This window comes from Haemaphysalis longicornis, unplaced genomic scaffold (genome assembly GCF_048455015.1).
Source record: "Haemaphysalis longicornis isolate Haplotype H1 unplaced genomic scaffold, Haemaphysalis longicornis Haplotype H1 scaffold_1, whole genome shotgun sequence".
NCBI lineage: Eukaryota > Metazoa > Arthropoda > Arachnida > Ixodida > Ixodidae > Haemaphysalis > Haemaphysalis longicornis.
The window spans coordinates 379,038,713-379,060,456 of record NW_027526203.1 but is presented as its reverse complement, the minus strand read 5'-3'; the positions used below and the strand labels follow the sequence as shown (position 1 = coordinate 379,060,456).

The 21,744-nt window shown below is 46.3% G+C and overlaps 1 protein-coding gene across 1 annotated transcript; it reads left to right on the top strand.

Annotated features, from left to right (window-relative positions):
* The first annotated feature begins 7,922 nt into the window (after positions 1–7,922).
* LOC144171770 (E3 ubiquitin-protein ligase MARCHF2-like) lies at positions 7,923–20,721 on the top strand. The gene is made up of 4 exons (XM_077700990.1): positions 7,923–8,560; positions 11,576–11,685; positions 18,619–18,842; positions 20,437–20,721. The coding sequence occupies exons 1-4, from the start codon at positions 8,182–8,184 to the stop codon at positions 20,543–20,545; spliced, it is 822 nt and encodes a 273-aa protein (XP_077557116.1). The 5' UTR covers positions 7,923–8,181; the 3' UTR covers positions 20,546–20,721.
* The last annotated feature ends 1,023 nt before the right edge of the window (positions 20,722–21,744 follow it).

The following is a 21,744-nucleotide window of genomic DNA, read 5'->3' as shown; positions in this document are numbered from 1 at the left end:
ATAGGTCTCATATATGCTCCTCCGGTTTTTGTGTGTTCATGGGGTTCCTGCTCCTTACGAAAACAATATTTTCCTGTTCCAGTTAGCCGGCTCGGCCGTAATTTACCAAAACCTGCTCTTTCGAGTTGGTTGATTGATTGACTGTGGGGTTTAACGCGCCGACGCTACACAAGCGATGAGGCGTGCCGTAGTGAAGGGCTCCGGATTAATTTTGGCCACATGGGGATTTTGAACGTGTGCCGAAATCTCGAACACACGGGCGTTTTCGCTTTTAGCCTCCAATAGAAAAGCGACCGCCACGGCCGGGAATCGATCCCGCGTCCTTGAGCTCAGCAGCGCAACGCCATAGTCCCTGAGTCACCGCGGCGGGTTCTTTCGAGTTGGGCCACAGCCTCGTCCTCTGTCACATGGATATGCTAAAAATATTTTATTCTTACAATACCAAGACCAGGGTCTGTTCTTTTCTTCTTCTTCAACTTCTTTTCTTTCATGGTGTTGGCGCACACCCATGGAGGGAATCGGCCAAGGCTTCTATAACATGTTCAGTTATAACATGTTCAGTTATAACATGTTCAGTTATATGTTCATATAACATGTTCAGTTATATGTGCTATGTAAGGAAACAAGATGATGCAAGAAGAAGAAAGAAGAAAGAAGAAGAAGAAGAAGAAGAAGAAAGAAGAAGAATTAGAAAGAAGAAAGAAGAAGAAAGAAGAAAAAGAAGAAGAGGAAAGAAGAAGAAGAAGACGACGAAGAAGAAGAAGAAGAAGAAAGACGCTTCAGACTAATTTCCAAATTCGATTCCTCAAACTCAAGAAGAAAAAAGCTTCCAAATTTTTCTAATTTTTCTCGAATCATCCACCTAGGCAGTAATCTCATTTGAATTAACGACTGATGTTTGGCCGATCCCCTGATTGGGTATGCGCTAATAATGTAAAGGAACAACAACAGACTCGGACATGGAGCTTCAGGTTGGCCAATGGAGTCTGTTCATCAGTCTAGTAAACGTTCCGGATCACCTAGTACCGAAACCCTGGAAGTGCAGCCAAAAGCAAAATCCAAGAAAGGTAAATCTGTTTCAAAGCCCAAGGATCAGATATTAGAGGCTGCAGTTGCTGCAGCCGGTCTCTCTGAATCATAGGGGTTCTAAAAGTTATTCAGTGGAATTGTCGCTCTGTTTCGGCAGGCTTTGCGGATTTACTTTGTTTGTGCTCCCAATTTTCCCCAGACGTAATTTTGCTACAGAAATCCTGGCTTAGTAGCAACCAAAAATTTGGTCTTTATAATTACGCAGTGTCTAGAGTTACGTCCGACGGAACCCAAAATCTAAAACTAGAGTTACGTCCGACGGAACTTTAACCAGTTTCTAAAGTTACGTCCGACGGAACTCAGAATTGAAAACTAGGGTTACGTCCGACGTAACTTTAAGCCAGTTTCTAGAGTTACGTCCGACGTAACCCAAAATTGAAAACTAGGGTTACGTCCGACGGAACTTTAGGCCCGTTTCTAGAGTTACGTCCGACGGAACCCAAAATTGAAAACTAGAGTTACGTCCGACGCAACTTTAATCTGGTTTCTAGAGTTACGTCCGACGGAACCCAAAATTTAAAACTAGAGTTACGTCCGACGGAACTTTTCTCTGCTTTCTAGAGTTACGTCTGACGGAATCCCAAATTCAAAACTAAAGTTACGTCCGACGGAACTTTAGGCCAATGACTGCGCCTGCGCGCGCGGAAGGGTGAGGAGGCGCACCCCGCCGTGACGAATGCGCGGAAATGGCGAAGGCCGGCCCCCGGAACTATACCCCCTACCGCGACAAATGCACAAATGCCCAGACGGGTCCCGGTCAACGCGGTAAGTACGTACACGGCGGAACAGACGGACTGCTAAAACTCTTTAATATTTCATCGACAACTCTTAGACTGTACCTCTCAACTCGTGTATTTTCATGCCACAGGCCAAAATTTCAAATAAGAACTACAAATATACACGGTACAAAAAACCCATTGTATAAACTATTTCTGTATTAAGAAAAGCATGATTAATCGGCGCCATCGGCACTCACGGTGGGTGCTGATGTTTCTGATTCTAGAAAAGTGTGAGTGACGAACGAGCTGACAAGCGTGTCGCCCGTATCATGAGTCGTGATGATGACGTACTTACCTCATCTGGAATGTGTCTGAACAAGCATGTGAGCATATTGATCAATAATTATTTTTGGTCTTTTTTCTGCCAAACCAACACAACATATATGCATAATCGCATTAATCGATGCCGATTAATCGAGGTAAAATATTAGCCGACGCCCAGCCTAATTAATTACATGTGTTAAAAGACTCTTGACCCATGCAAATTCGTTCTCGACACAAACTGCAGACCCTACAAACTGGCACTGCGCCCAGGGCAAGACATTCTATTTTTGTTAATTCCTGCCTTCTCTCTCCTTTCCTTGCATGTGTTGAATATGGAAAGAAGTCTACAAGGACTAGTACAGAAAATTTTTGAATTATTTAATTGAAAAATCCATCAACCCAGCTGGGATTCGAACCCACAGCGCTGCATCGTACATCGTACGTCGTGTATCGTACAAGTGACAGATTACACCTATGGAGCGTCATGGTATTTGGTGCCGTTAGCTGTAATTTTTTTTAATGCTTTACGTTCGCCGGACGTAACTCAAAACATTGGCCTAAAGTTCCGTCGGACGTAACTCTAGAAACTGGCTTATAGTTCCGTCGGCCGTAACTTTAGTTTTCAATTTTGGGTTACGTCGGACGTAACTCTAGAAACTGGCTTATAGTTCCGTCAGACGTAACTTTAGTTTTCAATTTTGGGTTTCGTCGGGCGTAACTCTAGAAACTGGCTTAAAGTTACGTCGGACGTAACCCTAGTTTTCAATTCTGGGTTCCGTCGGACGTAACTCTAGAAACTGGCTTAAAGTTCCGTCGGACGTAACTCTAGACATTGCGTTATAATTACCGCACCTTTCGACTAGACAGGCCAACCCGAGGTGGCGGTCTGTTAAGTTTGATATCAACAAAGTTTGCTCACACCCCGAAGGTGTCCTTCCAATTTCTATGCCCAGACTGTGAAATTTTAGTGCTGGAATTAAAGCTACCTGGTTGCCTCCCCTTCTCATTGGCAAACGTTTACTTTCCTAGTGGCGTCGTTGATTCCGAACCACTTGATTTGGCTATTGCTTCGGCTGTACGTCCCTTTATCTTTGCAGGAGACTTTAATTCCCACCACGTTACTTGGGGCTTCCGGACGGATTCTTGCGGTAATCGCTTGTTGGATTGGATTACAGATAACAACTTAACATGCATAAATTCGGATTCTCCAACCTACCATAAGGGACAAACGCAATCTGTTTTGGATTTAACTATATCTTCTCGAGGTGTTTCAGTGCCTTCTTGGTCGACCGTTGATGGCGGGTCGAGTAGTGACCACATCCCAATAGTTTTTGACATCGGGTGTCCCATCCGTTTAATTAACCGCCAGAGCCGATCTTTTGTTAACTATAAAAGGTTTCAAATCTCTCTGAAGGAGTCCCTGTCCTCTCTGGTCACACAAAACGAAGCTGAATGTGCAACAGGCCTTTGTTCCGCCCTTTCCACTTCAGCTCAGTCGTCATTATTTCAAGTGATGTCGAAGAAGTCAGTATTGCCTAGTCCCTGGTGGGACGAAGAATGTTCGCGCAGCTTTAGACGTAGAAAGGTGGCCTGGAAGAAACTTTGCCAGAACCTATTCCCGCTTAACTGGTGCAACTACAAATATTTTTCAGCGGTATTCAAACGCGCTGTTTCCAATGCTAAACAGACTTATGACACAGATCGATCTTTGTGTCTCTCCAAGCCTAACAATAAGCGTGCGCTTTTTCGCTTTCTTCGATCGCGGAAAGCAGTACCCTCCCCTGATAATACAGACTCTGTGGTGCTATCTCCAGGAGAACTCTCAGAGTCCCTAGAGTCGATAGCTGATAAGCTCGTTTTTCATCTTCCTTAGCGATGTCATTTACTCCGCCAGACGTGGTAGACGACTTCATAGACGTAACGCTCTCAGAGCTCGCTGACGTCATGACTAAATTGACTGCTGCAGCTCCTGGCCAAGATGGCATTACAACTGAAATGCTGAAATTATTATTTGACGAGGGTCCCAATCATTTACTTAACATGATCAATTATTCTATTAGACATGCATGGATCCCCGATGTCTGGCGTCTCGCCAAAATACTTCCTGTACTTAAGAATGCTGGTCAGGGCCTCTTGATTGAAAACGTCAGGCCTATTGCGTTGACACCTAACGTGGTTAAATTAATCGAGCGGATTTTGCAGCAGCGCATAATGAAATTGGTGTCCAGTTCTAGAATCTTCAGCCCGAGACAAATTAGTTTCCGCTCTGGGTGTTCGATTTGGAGTGCGCATAGAGTTTTCGGCTCTAGTTACCCTAGATGTAGCAAAAGCTTTTGATAGCGTCGAATACCCTGTGTTGTTGTCCCGGTTACAAGTCTTAAACTTGCCAAGGTACATTATAGCTCGGATTTGTGAATTTCTGAGAGACAGGCAGTTCAGTTGTGTAAAATTTATTGTTACTTCCTCACAGCGGCCACAGTCTAGGGGCGTACCGCAAGGGGCGGTCCTTTCCCATGTTCTTTTTAACATCCTTGTAAGCGCTATTCCGTTGGTTTCTGGTGTCTCTACATATGTATATGCCGACGATATTGCGTTTTTTGCATCAGCACCTGACATTCAATCTCTTTACGAATTATTGCAGTCATATCTGAACCTCATTGCCTCCTGGTTGGACAGTATTTGTCTCTCTGTGAATGTCAACAAATGTTCCTTATTAGTTTTTCCGATCTCAAGCCCTGTTAACATTATTCTCAGTTACCGACAGTGCATAATTGCTAAGGTTCCTTCTTTAAAGTACCTTGGGATTATTTACACCAGTGAACTTGACTGGACCCCACATATAGCCCTCATTGAGGCCAAAGGTGCACGTGCTGTTGGGATGTTGAGACTTCTCAGTCATAGAAAGAAGGGCATGCGCAGAGAGACCCTTCTTATGATATACAGAATGTACGTTCGCCCCATTTTAGAGTTTGGGTGCGTGTTATTCGCTGGGTGCGCCGCGTATAAGCTTCATCGTCTGGTTATTCTGGAGCGCCAGGCTCTTCGCTGCTGCTTAGGGTTGTCTACGAATGCAGCAAATGCAGTAGTTTACTTGGAAGCGCGCGTTCCTCCTCTGCTTAATAGGTTCCGGATACTGACTGTTGAAACTTTTCTGAGAGCTTATAGCTCTGAGGTGAACAGGGAGCAGTTTATCTTTATTGCTGAACCAGGTGCGTTTCTGGTGCACCAATGGCCCAGGTCCTTATGTCCACAAAGCACTTTGGTACAGAGCTTCCTTTCTCCATTGGGTGTAGCAATAAATAAGGTTATTCCATATACTGACAGGAGTTCTCCTCTTTCTATCAATTTCCGGAACATTTTCTCCAAAAATGCTAAACTTTTACCAGCCCGGCTGCTCAATCGTCTTCTCGAAGATTATTTGGCCTCCATGCAGCCAGGTGCTATAATATATACAGATGCCTCTCAACGAGAAGAAAAATCCGGTATAGGAATATTTTCCCTTTCCCTTAACTGGACCTTTTCGGTTCGTCTGGGTGATTTTATCCCCATATTCTTCGCGGAATTCCTGGCAATTGTCCTGGCGCTACGAAAGCTGGATGTATCAATTACATCTCCAATGATAATTTCTGATGCTTTTTCTGTATGCTTAGCAATTTCTTCCCCTAAAGACACTCCCCTTCTGCGGACGTTTCGGTCACTCCTGCCACCTCACTTCACTGAAATTAACCTTCTTTGGGTCCCTGGTCATGCGGGGATCACATTCAACGAGACTGCCGACTCTCTAGCAAGGATAGCACTTTCTGGGCCTGTAGTAGACGTCGTAGAGCCGACACCTTTACTAACAGCAGCTAGGTACCGTAGAATGCTGAAACTCCAAGAACAGCAAGAATCGGTTTTATTATCATTAAGAGATTTTAATCATCCTAAATTCTCATGGAAACCTGAATGGTGCCCTTCACGCAACTTAGAGGTGGTTATTACAGCCTTACGTTGTCGAGTACCCCAGTTAAATAGGTACTTACACAGGTCTCGTCTGGCGCCAACAGCTCTGTGCAGCTATTGCAACGAAGACGAGTCTGTCGAACACTAACTTTTAACATGCCGACGTTTTTCCCGACTGAGACGTCAGTCCCTGGAGGTGCCGCTTTACAGTTTGGGAATATCCCTAACAGTGCCGGCTATACTATCGTTCGGGGCATCCGAAACGGGGTTCTGCCGCCGGGATGTATGCTCTGCCCTCCTGCGCTACATTGAAAATTTCAAACGATTCTCTGTATGATTGCGATTGGTCACCCTCGCTTTGATTTTCCAGTTGTTTTTTTTTTTTTTTTTCAAAACTCTTTCCAACCGGTCTAAATTATCTTTCCTAAGCGTCTCGTGATTAGATAAGAATTCTATTCATTTTAACCTTCCTCTGTTGATTGGCCGATCCCCTGATTGGGTATGTGCCATATCTAAAGGCGCAACAACAACAACAACAACAACACGACGACGGCGATAATCGGCACGTATCCACAACCACGTATTGAAGAGCGGTAAAAACAACTCTGCTACTCTCTGGTTGGAGCTGGTGGATAAAAATTAACCAATGGAACGGAAGAGAAAAAGAAAAGCTATGACATCCATATCGGTGCTAGGTACCAGAAACAATCTAACTTTTTTTTTCTCCGCTGCCACCGGTTTTCGGCAGCAGCTTGATGGGTGCTATTGAAAGAGCCGATTGAGCGTATGGGGCTGACGCTTTCCATCCCGCTTATCTTTAGAGGAAACAAATTTGGGTTACGCAAAAAACGAATATTGGTTATTGTATTCAAGTTTATCTTTTTGCTACAGGTCATTGGAATTCCTATTAAACCGTAATTATTGGGAAATTCTGGTTCTAATTATAGTACTTTCATTTCACGCCCTTTTCTTTTCCCTGGAAAATAAATTAATCTTTTAAGGTCCAATCGGACTACTGTCAGTGATTTAGCCCTGGCAATCCCCCTCGTGGCTACAAGCTAAAAACATCGGCAGCATCATCATCATTATCATTGTCGTCTTCGTTGTCACCATCGTCCTCGTCGTCCTCATCATCATCATCATCACACGCAATAGCGGCCTGACAAAGAAAAATCCGCAAAGGAACGAACGAACACTTTCTTTTCGTCGTCTTCCTGCCTTCTAACACTTTCTTTTCGTCGTCTTTTATGACGTGGCAGCACCAAGCAGGAGTAAAAGCCCCGATCTCAGCCAGCTTCATCGCTATAAAAATGCATCACTTTAAAATTACAGGGGATCCTTAGCTTAAACGTCTTAGAATGTGAAGGTAAAAGCCTAGTTATAGGACTTCTGTTGATGTGCTCTTGAACTTTCAGCTAAACTTTGCGGCAGCACTCGTCACCCCGTGACTATCCCCTTGGTCAGTACCCTGAGAAACTCGTTCAGCACGCTCGCCATCACCAGGAGGACAGCGGATCCGTATACAGCGGCCTCCCCTCCTTTGGCGCAGCTCTTCTCGTTTCCCGGGCCGCGCTGCTTCGCCCTTTCTCGGAGACCTCTTCTAACCCTCCACCAGCACTGCTGTTTCCCTTCCCAGGTGTGGTGCGCGATCCCGGGCTCACGGTCCACGGCTCGAGCCCTTTCCTGGCGCGCGATCCCCAGCTCACGCTCACCGGCTCGCGCAAGTTCAACTTTTTTGAACGATTCTGTGTACCTCACAGCGAACTTATTTTTTTTGTACATCGTGCTTTCCATGCGACATACAGATCTAAGGCTTTCGCCTTAAGAGTGTTCCCTCCGTACTTTTTTCATGCCTATAGAAGCAGAAAGGCGGTCGTATCGAACAAACGCGCATTTTTCTTCTTTGCTCCACCCCGGCGAAGAAAAAGAAGACGCCGTGTCCACGTGGCGCGTGACAGCGGGTGCACCAGCGCGTTCCAGAGCGTTCGGAGTTCAGTTGGCCTAGGCGCGCTGAAGCATTCACTACGTGCTCCAGCGGCGGGCAGCTCGGACCTGGCCTGATCGAGAGTACCCAGAGGAGCGCAGGCCTGGCTGTTTGAGAAGCACGATGAGCAGCCGCGGCGAGTCCGTGACCCTTGTGGTGGACGTGGAACCAGTGGCGTCGGGCGAAAGGCTGCCCCCTAGGGAGGAAGCTATCCCTGCCCCGAAGGCCCCGGCCGACACTCGGCTCACGGTCGGCTTTGACGAGATAGAGGAGTACTCCTCCTCGTCGAGCGACGAGTCTACCGCCTCCTCGGACGCGGGCGGCTCCTCGACCGGTGACGCCGGCAGCGGGGATAACCATACCTGGGATGAAGAGGACGAGGAAGGCGCCCCGGGGAGCCCGGTCGATTCGGTGAGCATCAGCAGCGAGGAGTCGGCCGTGTGCCGCATCTGCTTCTTCGGGGAGGACAAGCGTCCGCTCCTCAAACCCTGCCACTGCCGTGGTAAGTAGTGCGCCCCGCTGGGTCGAGACCCCGGCCGTTCTCTTTGGTACACGTGTACCAGTTCGGCCGTTCGATCGCACGCGCGATCGAACAGCCCTATTACAGCCCTAGTCGTCATACGGGTAAATTACCAGAGCGTTTGAGGGGTGGTAACTTCGAGGGACGGTAAAGAGCCCAGCCATGAAATAACGACGCATCAGTTTATAAAGCCCGATTTTTTTTTTTTTTTTTGTGTATGCCTAACTCGTGAGCTTGTAAGGTTCCACGTAAGAGCCCCAACCATCAACTGATCCCGCGGTCTTACTGCTTTTACGGCTGGCTTATAAAGCGACGTATTAGTGCACTGGCGGCTGAGCTGAAAACATTTTTGATTACCCCACAGGTTTTCAATGGGAATTTTATTATTAAAGCAAATTTTCAATCACGATATTAGAACCCTGCGGGTAATAAATAATTTTGATTAAAAAGATCATTGCTGAAGCGGGTACGAGTCAGGCCGCTGGCCGCGGGGGCAACATGGCCTCTCGAACCAGCTGCTTGCTCACGCGCCAGGGACCGGAGCGCGTGAACACGCGGTGGGCGGAACATCGTGGTACGCATACCCCAAACCGGTCTCAGGTTATTGCTAGAATACTTATTAAACGTTGTAGAACATTCTAATTATATCGGTATTCGGTAGCCAGCGTGTTTCGGCTCGTATTTCATCGAACTGTGCGTAGTCATTGTACACCAATGTTACGGTAATATTTTGCGGCCGATACGTGAATGGGATGAAACAAAGGTTAAACGGCAACTGCCTTCGGCCCGTTCGTTAGATTCATGGTGTATTCAATGATTCAAACAAATATAAAATATGCGCGCTATATATATGAACCTATTATGTATTCATTTATTCATTTATTTGTATTTAATGATCACAACAAAATATAGATTAAATTCGGTAAAAGAAAAGCCAGGCTTGTTTTAGTGACCAGTTGTAACTGGCATTGATGTAGGCGAAATATGTGACTCCCTTGTGTTGACTTACTTACTCATTGATTGAATGATTGTTCAATTGATTGATTCATTGATTGAATGATTGGTCGATTGATTGATTGATTTATCGATTGATTGATTGATTTATCGATTGATTGATTGAATGATTGGTCGATTGATTGATTGATTGATTGATTGATTGATTGATTGATTGATTGATTGATTGATTGATTGATTGGTTGGTTGGTCGATTGATTGATTGATTGATTGATTGATTGATTGATTGATTGATTGATTGATTGATTGATTGATTGATTGATTGATTGATTGATTGATTGATTGATCGATCGATCGATCGATCGATCGGATCGATCGGATCGATATGTTTATTTTAATATTCCAGCAGATCAAACGGAGTAAGGTGCACAGACATTGGGAAAATTAAGTCGTTTCAGTCTCTGGCTGTCTTGTGTACAAACAATTTGAACGCAGAGTGGTTCGGCAGCTCGGTATACGTCAACTTTTAAATCGGTGCTGAATGTGGGCCGAAAAATAAGCAGGTGGTGAGATACCCTATTTTTTATCTTAAGGGGCAGTCAAGTAGATTTTCTAGTACAGACGCACGCGGCATTTTAAGCATTGCTAGTCCTGGCGGTGAGGCGAGTTCTAGTTCCGATTGACTCTAAGCAGGGTAGCTGTCACGAGACAGACAGATGGAGCATCATGCATACTCCCGCGGCTCCATCGGTCTCTTCACCCCGCGGTCATTGCCGACTAAAGCAATAACGGATGCCGTTGTCGGATGCCGTTGTTGGGACTCGGCTGGCAGAGGGTAATTAATGTAAGGCCTGAAAAATGGAGCGCCATGGCGGTACCAAAGAAGCAGCCTTGCCAAATGCCAACGGGACTAATTATGACTAATTTTTTCGGTGAACCATGGAGCGAGATTGCAGGAGAGAGGATTAGGTTGAACAGACGTTTTTGTATTCCTGTCCATTAGTCATGGGCCAAATACCACGATGCAATACTACAGTGCGACGACCTTCAAATAGACAGAATTTTTGTTATGCTCCACTGTACAGTTATTTCCGCATCAATCAATCAATCAATCAATCAATCAATCAATCAATCAATCAATCAATCAATCAATCAATCAATCAATCAATCAATCAATCAATCAATCAATCAATCAATCAATCAATCAATCAATCAACCAATCAATTAATCAATCAATCAATCAATCATTCAATCAAAAATGTCATGGTATTGTACCTGAATACATCCTCATGTACATCCTCTACATTAACGCGTCCGCAGGACCTCTTCCAACCTTGTAACAAGCACAATTATCTCTGTGAGAGTTTGTGCATGAAGCTAACCGAACCAGACGAAAGGGACCATGCGCATCCCTTTTCTCTTTACACAACTGCAGGCCGCAGTCAACTTTCATAAGATTTATTCATTAGTGCTAATGATAACTGCGCATTCGCAAAGCTTTCGTTGGCCATCTCTATGCTATAGCATAACCACTAACTTAATCATTCAATCCCATTCCAGTTAATAGTCAACCGGGATTTTAATTAAACTATCTCGCTTCAAGCGACAAGAAACGGTACAATCATCCAGAACGGGGAGTAGGGCAGTGAAGTAGTGGTGACGCATAGGGTGGGGTTACAAAGATGAAGGGGAAAAAAATGGAGACCGCGCTAATAGCCTCGTCGTCGTTTAGCAGTTGCTATATATAAGGAACTTAATTTAGCCTCTTTAAATCGAAAAGCAACTCTTTTACTTCGCCCTCTAGCCATTTCAACGGCGCCTATCATAGCTCAGTTAACTTTTAAATTTCGGAAAATTCAGGCATTCCAAAGCGTTTGTAGGAGTATATGAGCGCCTTAATCCCCGTCACGTGCCTCCCCCCTCCCCCCCACTTTCAAAAAACGAGCGCAAGCTTGAATCAGCCATTCAGCATAACTTAAGACAGGACCAAACGTTATTATTCTCTCCGTCAAGATTATCTCCTGTTTTTCCTTTCCCGTTAAGGCACCATTGGATACGTGCACAAGGAGTGTCTTCAGCAATGGATCACGCGCTCTGCCGACGGCAAGTGCCAAATTTGCCACTTCCAGTTCACTGTGCGCAAGGAGCCAAAAGTGAGTACAGCCACGTCTACGAAACGCTTTTTTTTTTTCTCGTTCCAGTCGGCATTAGAATGCACTCAGTGCGTTGCACAGATTCCGCTGGATTCCGAAACTAGGTTAACTAACGCTCGACAAGCTATCTCTCGTCAGTGTCGTTTGGAAATTGGTATCACTTGGTCCCCCGAAAGCAATACACGGGCGATGAGGCGCGCCGTAGCGAAGGGCTCCGGATTAATTCTGACCCCCTGGGGATATTTAACGTGCGCCGAAATCTCGAACATGAACTGTGTGCGAATCACCACGGTTTAGAACCGAAAAAGATGCTCGTTCAGTTAGGGATCGCGTTCAGACTAAAATATTTTTTTGTTCCGATTCAGCTGAATCGCGAATATAGCATATCATATAAATCAACACAGCGCAAAAAAAAAATAAAATCTGGACGAAAAGTGCACCACACGAACATAGCAGTTTAGGACGCATAATCTGTTGGGTATTTTTCAGTGTGTGCCGGTCTTAAGTAGCCTATTCGCGTTAATATAAGGACTGTGGCCTACTGTTAATCGCTCCAGTACAAAAACAGCGCGAAAGTGTGTACGGCGAGAAGACAAATAAACCGGTAAAAAAGTGTGTGTGCGTGTGGACAAAGAAAAAGAGCTTTCGGGTTTTTTTTTTTTTTTTCTCGTTCTACGCCTTTTCGCGCTGCTTTTTACGTTGGGGCAGTCGCATATGCATTTCATAGCAATTCGATGTTAATGCCCTGCAACCCATTCAAAACATAACGAGTGGGTATCGAGACTACTACCCCTTGTCAAGCACCGTTTTACCCGATGCCAGACTTCCGAAATCATTGATCCTGTGACACCAATTAAAAACTGACACCAACCACGAATGTTCATAAAAACGAAAAAAAGTTTCTGAACAAGGCTCCCGTACGGGAGCCGAAACAACACTCGTTGTCGGTGTCGGTTTTTAATTGGTGTCATGCGTTTCCCCGACCAGGCGGGCTTCCGTCCAAACTCTTGATTTCAATCATTGATCCTACGTCAATGCTGCGGAAGTATAGTTTGAGCTGCGGCTTACGCTTTAAGTTTCGCTTTTTTATACGCGTCGATTTATGCCACGTGCTTTCTTATGCAATAGTGCGTGCCGATAGGAGGAACAGAAAGAATTGCACAAGCATGCAACTTCCGATATCACTGATACGAAGCGTGGGAGCGTCAGATATGGTAGAATTACGCATAATACCCAAAAGAAAAAAAAATGACGAAAGCTCACACGTAAGAAGGTAGCGAAGCAGTACGCAACCTTCCCGACCTTCAAGACGGTCTGTCCACGATTGCAGCCGATTGGCTCCTTCTTCGCTGCCGCAACGAGTTTTACTCAATCATTATTGCTGTAAGTGTGATTCTTTCATTTTTTTGAAGTGATAATCATTGGACATCACCTTGGAGGGGCGTAAGCTATGACGTGTGTTTCTCATTCACAGAAAGTGTTGCCACGATTACGGCTACGCAGGATTTTTTTTGGGGGGGGGGGAAGGGAGGAGGGGGGAAGGGGGAGGGGGGGAGGGGGCATGCTTGGCTTGACAAACGTGCGCCGGGGACACTGGGTGGTTGTCGCGAGCCACGCACACATGAGCGCTCGGCATTTTCTTTGTTTTTACCTGCCGGGGGGTCGCTGAAATCTTGGCCAATCTCTCTAAGCGGGCGTGCTTGGCTTGACAAACCGTCGCCGCGAGGCACGCACACAGGAGCGCTCCACATTTTCTTGGTTTTGTTACTGCTGGGCGGTCGCCGCGAGACCCGCGCTCCCGTGCGAGCACTCGGCAGTTTCTTGGTATTTTTAATTGTAGACACGAAAAATTACGATTTTCTGCAATTTTGGAAAGCTGTCTGTGCGCACTCGTAACACTTTTACGGATGCTAGGGTTAGTACATGGTACCACGGTATATTGCTTAACCTCTGAACTGGTCGTCACCAGGAGATGTAAAGGGCAAAATGAGTGTCCGCCCCGCGAGGATTTCGTCACTATTGAGGTTATCTTGTTACCGCCAGCTCTATGGGCACATGCATTTATGCGTATCTACATAGTTACGAGTGTCCTATTTGCACCTATTGACGAATTTGATACCATTGCCCCGTGAATGATGGACGCACCAGACGCCGCTGAGCGCCCATTAACTCCCTTAACCGTTTGGTCACTAACCGTTACTTTAAGGCTACAAGCATTAGTGGAGATTGTTGTCAAAGACGATGAGTGCGACCGCCACCAGGCTCCGTATTCCGGCTTTTGCGATACACCATCCCTGGCTGAAAACGGCACAGCGTTTTCTGACGCTGCATATGCAGATTACTAAGAAAGGTGCGCAAGTTTACTAAGAAAATGTGCCTTTCTGTTCCAGTAAAAAACGCTTCGAGCTCTGTTTCAAGTTCCTATTCAGTTATGCTTCGACACACATGCTCTATACACATTTCTACTACAAACTAGAAGAGATATGGAACAATTCCGCCTATATGGTGTATAGAACACACATATCCCTCAAGGCAGCAGGTCTTAACGATGCAGAAATTTAAAAATATTGTCAAAGCATTTGTCGCCGCCCCCTTAACTTAAATTGTGAATGGTGAAATGCCATGGCGGAGCTTGTTTCAGTGTTATTTCGATCTCAATGAAATTCCAAAAATGCAGCCAAGTTTTATGCGGGTGATGGTGAACGACATCGTACGTTCCTGCTGCCAGCGTGCACACACAGCCAGTGCCAAAATCCACGAGATTAGAGGCGAAATCGGTTACGCTTCGAAGCCACGCGTCAACGTTTCGGATTAACACGGGTCAACGGCGCGCGTATTTTCAACACTTGCTCCCAACTGGCAGCAATTTACAGGGTCACATTGTGTCAGCATCAAGCACTCGTTCGGCGTTGCTCGCACTGTTGATGACGTGATTGTTTGCGTCACGAAAAAACTGGAAGGAAACGGGAAGGAAACCAGCTGTAATTAGCTCTATATCTAAACAAATCTTTTGTCGGCATGCAGAATAAAGCTGTTAGAGCTCAATAGCTCAGTCAATTGTGATCTATCAGTTAAAATGGGCGTACCACTTCTTTCCGACCAGGCCACCCTCCCCAAAGCTTGGCTGTGGAACGATAAAAGGTGTTAGCTTTCCTTGCATTGATACGGATGCGCAAAAACGTGCCTTTTCGTGAAAACTTTGTTAACGTCTACAATTTTATAACGGGTTACTGTCGAAATGCTTCTTAGTGAATGCAATGGTGTAAACGGATGATTTGTTACTACCATTGCCAGAAGGGTAAATGTTTATTGAACCCAGAACCCTATTGTTCGCTTGAGCAGCTCGAATGGCAGTTCGCTACTAGTCGCTCTGGGAGCACTCCGAGCGCATAATGGGTTGTCTCACACACGGAAACCATTGTAGCGCAGCTGTCAAATGCCTGTAGGAATCGAACTGAACCTAAACTACATTGTCGTTCCAATTTTCGCGCTCTCCACTGTTGCAGGCTGAGTAAGGGGGAAATGTAACGACTTCACAAGCATCTACGTAGTGCGAAGATGTTAGATGTATAGCACTTCTCAGTGTGCTTGATATACTGCATAAGCACCGCGGTAAATATACGTGTAATAGCGTCACAGCAGCGGCACAGCCATCCCACTGTCCTAGAATACCAAAATGATGATAATGAGTGACTAGACTGAGGAGCCAAAAGTGCGGAATAGCCTGGATCAGCGGCGTTCGCAAAAGTTATAGTGAGCATGAATTAATGTTGGCGCGAAGGGGCGCAATTGTCGAGGACAGAACGCGCGGAAATATTCCTGCAGTGGAAAGTAATGTGGCTCATTTTTGACACGCATTGTGAACGATAAGTCGCGGGCCGCGGATCGTGCTCTGAAGACCGGCCAAGGTCGTACGCCCGTTACCGTATCCAGGTCCAAATGCAACCTCTGTGGTCTGCCGATACGTCTTGCCAGACGGTGAGTTCATCGCTGGGGGTAAAAACAGCTTCGAGCTGAAGTAGATGGGTTGTATGCTCTTCGGTAACTTATATAGTGCGACAACGGTCTAGGGACATAGCAGAATACCTGTCGTTGCAGAAAGTGGGCTAAGGGGGCTTTCGACACTTTTTTATACCAATTAGGTAGACTGGGAGGGGGGGTAGGGGGGGGGGGGTTCGAGGTGCCTTGCGCAAGGCGAATAAGGTTAGTTTTTGCGTGTGTGACCCATATTAGCTATTCGCAGTGACACATTGGCTTCTCATTTCCCATTTCTCAATAAACGCTTGTCCGATCGATGGACCGATCAGTCAGTCAATCAATCAATCAGTCAGTCAATCAATCAATCAAAATCAATCAATCAATCAATCAATCGATCGATCGGTAGGTCGATCAATCGATCGATCAATCAATCAATCAGTGATCACAGCCCAGACACGGAATCCTGGGTTGAAGGGCTATTCTAAGCTATTAATTCATGGAAATTTCTTACAATCGCACCTTTTAGTTTTCGTAGCCCACTGTTTGGAGCCCTTTAAAATTCCGCTACTACTGAGGAGCGTTGTGCCTTATGAATCACCACCGGGTGTTTGATATATTGATCAGCGAACATAAGCTCTCGAAGGGTCCTCTTCTCATACATGGGTGTTGCTGCAAAGAAAATTTTCAATGCAGCAACATTTATGTATGAGAAGAGGGCCCTTCGAGAGAGCTGGTTACAATGACGGCAGTTGCAGCCGCTGAAAGCAGGCTGTTTTGATATAACCGACCATTGGTGACAACAGGGAAAAGCTACAGTTCGCTCAGACTAGTTCAGAATGTCTGTGCTATAGTGGTTGCTCATAACAGTGGCCTTCACTTCTCGCTTTCGCTGGAATCTTCCGTCCACGCCCAACCCTGAGCTCTCAGAAAGACATACTGTTTTTTGGAATTGAAGCGTTTCTGAGATGGTCCTAGCAGTTTGGCAGGCGGGCGACGTTTACTAAAAGCAGGGCGAAAGTTCATGGATGAAAAGCATCTGATCAAAACCACGCAGGCACGACAGCGCAGTTTGCATTTGAGACCATGCGTGTTTTGTAGGGGAAAAATGCGAAATTCGTGCCCCGCGTGGGATCCGAACCCACGACCTTCAAATAACGCGGGCGATGCTCTACCTATTGAGTCGACTGTATTTCTATTTTAACACAAAAATGTATCCAATGGCGTCCTTGACTGCCATGGCTTTCTAAACTGATTCAAGACGCACCTCATAGCTGTACAACGGATAACGTACGCATTCACATACATTCAGACTACACTACGGCCCCCTCCTATAGACTCTAAAATAGGTAGCGCTCGACAGGCAGCCTGCGTGACCGACGGAGAATGCACCGGAGTTCAGTACTTCCCCCGTAACATGGAGATTGTGAGCGGCACAAAAGGCAGTTCGCGTCCTCATTACAGTGCACGCGTGTGTGAGAAAGTAGGGCATACACCCCCTTTCGCAACGGCTACAAGCTTCCCGGGAGGCAGCGGCCAGAAATGCCGGGGGAGGGGGCTTATGATGTTGGAATGCATGAGCATTACTTCTGGCCGAGTTTTATGCTGCTGATTTTAATGTTGCGGAGTGTATGATGTCGCAAAACACTTAAGACGTCTTCGCCTTTTTCCTTCCTCCTTTTTTTCCCTTTGCGTCCTTTCCTTCACCGTTTTACCTTGAATGAGAGCCTTGGCCATTCGCCCTAGTTAGGCCCATATTCAGGTTTAACGTAAGTTAACCTTAGACTTGTTACTTAACGCAAGTATCACGTTAAACCTAACGTCACTTAACCCTAAATTTAACCCTCCCTCGGCTGCTCCAGCAGTCCGGCTGATTATATTTCTACCTTGTCAGCCAAAGAATCCCTCGAATTTAACAATCACGGTAAATGAATTTTGTCACCATTTCTTTAGTAGCACCATGGCCGGAGGCATGCGGGCATTCCGAATGCCTCTCCACTCCGGCCATGGTATACTAAGCACGCACTGGTTAGATAACCCTCGGCCGTATTCAACGGTATTTGCGGGGCCCTGCCCTGGGCATCGAGAAACGTGTCGACGAGCTAAGCTACCGCGGCATGAAAAAACATGTCTTCAAAGCGAAGCTGCTTGACGAAATTCTGAGATGTTTGCTCCAAACTTACGCACGAAACTACACCTTGGTTTTGGGGCGCACCACAGAGGAGGGCTACGGACCACCTGGGGATATTTGACGAGCGCCGAATTCGACACACTGGCGTTTTCGTTTTTGACCCCCATAAAAAGGCCAAACATGCGCCCTTAGGCTGAGCAGCACAATGATTTAGCCTCTGCAGCCACCACAGAGCTAGGGTAGTGAGTGATGCCCGTTTCAAAAGCGTCTTTTTCGTGCGGCTAACTAGTGAAAGCGGCCGAATATGGTACGAGAGCTGGGGCACGACATTGTTAACTTTTCTGGCAGCAAAGGTTATAATTAACGGCCCCTAGGAGTTACTGGTGTATTTTTTTGCGATATGCGTGCACTGACCTCGCTCAGAATGTACGGCATGCGTTCAAAATGAACACCCTTGAACCGTACACGACTTAGGGTATTGCCCCAGATTAAGGAGTGAAGATCAAAGGGCGCCAATAACGAACGCGTCAGGCAGCCAATCACGAGGCGAGATGAAATGAGACAAGAGTGAGATAATGTTCCTTCGCTGTATTTTACTTGGCTTTGAGAAAGGGCGCTGTTGCGCTCATAGGCTCACCATCAGTCGGCATGGCACTGCAGCCACTGGGCAGTCGCTTGTCGAGTAGTCGTGCACGTTAGAAAAGCCCACGCGAAAATCGCCTGCTTTGGGCTAGCTGCCCAACGACACACGGTGAATTTGCGCGTGCGCTTTGGCTCTTCACGTGGCACGCATGTTACAACGATGTGTGTGCATTCCCTGCGTACAGCCTTTTTGGCGTCTGCTGGGTGATCCTACGGCCCGTCGAAATGTGCTGGGTTACTTGGCCCTTGGAGCCGTGTTCTCTGCTAGCATTGCGTTCATCTTCTCCCTGGCCTGGCTCTACGCCCTTCGACTGACTACGCGCCTGGGCGACAAGACTGCGGCTCTCCTGATGGTCCTTTTGGCTGTGCAGAACGTCCTGTGGCACTACTTTCCCTTCCTGAGCTTCATGTAAGTGTCTCTTCAATTACACGGTGTGCACTTCTATCGCACTGTGGCGCCGCAGCAAGAACGATACGCTGCACCACGTGGTGCACGTGACCAATAGCACCCCATGGCCGTTCAGTCATAAGTGTCTCTTCGATTAAACGGTGTGCACCTCTATCGCACTGTGGCGCCGCAGCAAGAACGATACCCTGTACCACGTGGTGCACGTGACAAAGAGCGCCCCATGGCCGTTCAGTCATGCTAAGATATTGGTTTTTGTGATAGTTGTAATGATTGGCAGTGAAATAGGTCATTAAAAATTAACCACCAGGTGTTCTACGGTGGACTAAAGAGGTGTACGGTGCGGCGCTTCCGCACTCTCGTCACGTAGCATTCATTCTCCCGGTGCCGAACCAAAATGAACCGTTCATTGAAAAACCCAAGCCGTAATTAGAATCTTCTGAAAGGTTCCCGCAGGGTTGTAGCCAGCAGGCAAAGGTCGACCATGAACTGAAAGCAACGGTACACATGCGGAAGGCGTGGACATTAACTAGTCCTGGATTTATACCGCAGCTGTATGTCGGACGCGTAACGTTCGCAGCTGTATCATGCTTCTTTTTCAGAGGTTTGTCCCTCCAGACATCACTGGCAATTCTGTAGCCTGTCACCTTTCACAATGGGAGGGAGAGTCTGCTCCCGTGTAATGGCTGTCGGCCCGGGCTTTTAATACAAAATACCGCGTCAGCCACCACGTATCGCTATTTCCTGCTTGGTGCTTCAGTGCACAAACATTTCGGCATTTACACGTTGTCGAAACACAGGCAACTGCCTATTGACCAGAAATACAGCTGGTTAGCTGATAAATGTGCGGCGTCCGAGATTGCACTGCCGCGATTTCATAAGCTCACCTGCATGTATCGAGTAATCAAGCCAATTTTTCACAGGCATACGAGCGAGCGTAGGCAACTGAAAAGCTCCTGCCTTGTTTTTTTTTTTTTTTTGCACATAGCATCGGGAAAAAACCTTCGCAAGCAGCTCGTTTGCTTTAAACAAGCACGCTATTTGATTTTGCCTCAGACCAATTAGACTCATGGTGGAAGGAAGAGCGAAGAAAGGACGCGCTTCCTTTTACCATGAACCCTTACCAACTCGCCCAGCTTTCTTTGTTACTTCAATTGGAGGCTGCCGGTTGTCATAGACTTTTGTTCACCGATTGTTTTGGTTCGTTCGTGCTACGGGCGACAAACTGCAGGCTACAATGTTTTAAATGCCACATAATTTGTCATTCCGTGGGCGCAGTTCGCCTTTGACATTAGCCCGTACTACTAAATAACCGCACATTGTGGTAGTATGACTAAAATACTATATAAACTGCTTGATGCGCACGCTGGTATTAGTTTCTCCAGTGAACAAAAATTATATGCTACACTATTCTGCAACGTGAAAAAATAGCAATGCAGCACTTTCCGTACCGCTTTTCTTGCGCTCTCAACGCATATTGCTTGCAATATGATGTTCATGGAGTGGGGTAAAGTGTGTACTTAACAGCTCAATTGTTCATGCAAACTCGCCCCCAGATTACTTGAAACTTAACGGTGGTTACGCCTTTGTACTGCAGGTACTCCTTTGACGCCTTCCGCGAGTGGTACCACAAGAACACTTCGTTCAAGCTGGTCCTTAACCCACCGGAACCGCGCCGCCGCTGGTTCCGTGCGAGCAAGTCGTGAACTCCGCGTTTCTCCTTTCGTGTGGGCGTGCTACGGGCACCCCAAACACACGTCGTACAAGCTCGCCCTTTACCCGCCGGAACCGCGCCGCTGCTGGTTCCTTGTGTTCGTGTGCCATGAACTTTTTTCCTCTACTTTTCTTTTCCTATTTTCTCCCTCTCCCGTGTGGTGTGCTGTTTGCTGTGAAAAAGTTGTACTGTTGCTCTCAATAAAGGTGCCAACATGACTGCTCAAAGGCTTTTTTGTGCATTGCATCAACTATAGTTCAGGTGAGTGAGTGGGTGGGTGAGCATATAGGCCATAATTCGCGATTAACATTTTGGAATTCATTTTGCATGCAAACGCCGGCACTGACAGTATTGGCGCGTCATGTACAGCGCGAAATGGTAGTTCGTATGCACTGTCGTCCTCAGTCAGCTCGAGCGAGGGTCAAAATGCATCAAGCTACAGGCATAGGTCGGCAGAACAGAAAAAACTCAAACTCAATCACAATTTTTTTCATTAACGCTGTACTCAATCAAACTCAGACTCAAAAAGCTAGTCTGTTCTCAAAATCACTCATACTCACTCATAACATACTCATTTGAAATCGTACTCACTTGCACTCAAACTCATTTGTCCTCACCAGTATTCATACTCAGGCTGTACTCATGAGTACTCCATCTGTAATCATGAGTACTCAATCAGTACTCACGAGTACTCAATCTTCTATACTCACGATTACTCAGTCTGTATTCATGAGTACTACTCACAATACTCATGAGTACTGAATCTGTATTCATGAGTACTACTCACAATACTCATGAGTACTCCATCTGTACTCATGAGTACTCAATCTGTATTCATGAGTACTACTCACAAATACTCAACTCAATACTCAATATCCCCAGACACAATTAAGTGTCCGCGTAGATGGACGTCCGTTCGTATCCAGATCACTATCTCCTTATTCGCAGTTGCTCGATGCTGGCGTTTTTTTTTTTTTTGTGTGGTCCCGGATACTAGAAACTTAGTTACAGGGCGTTTGTCTCGATGAGGTTCGGTGAATATCAAATCGGCTTGTTTTTAATGTGTGTGCAGTGGTATTCACCTCAACGGACCTGAAATTGACAGCGTTTACGGGGTTGCGTTAGTCGCGTCGCTTTCGTCGCCGATCTTGTCCCTGTAGCTCGTAGCGTGCTTGATGCATGTGGGAGCGT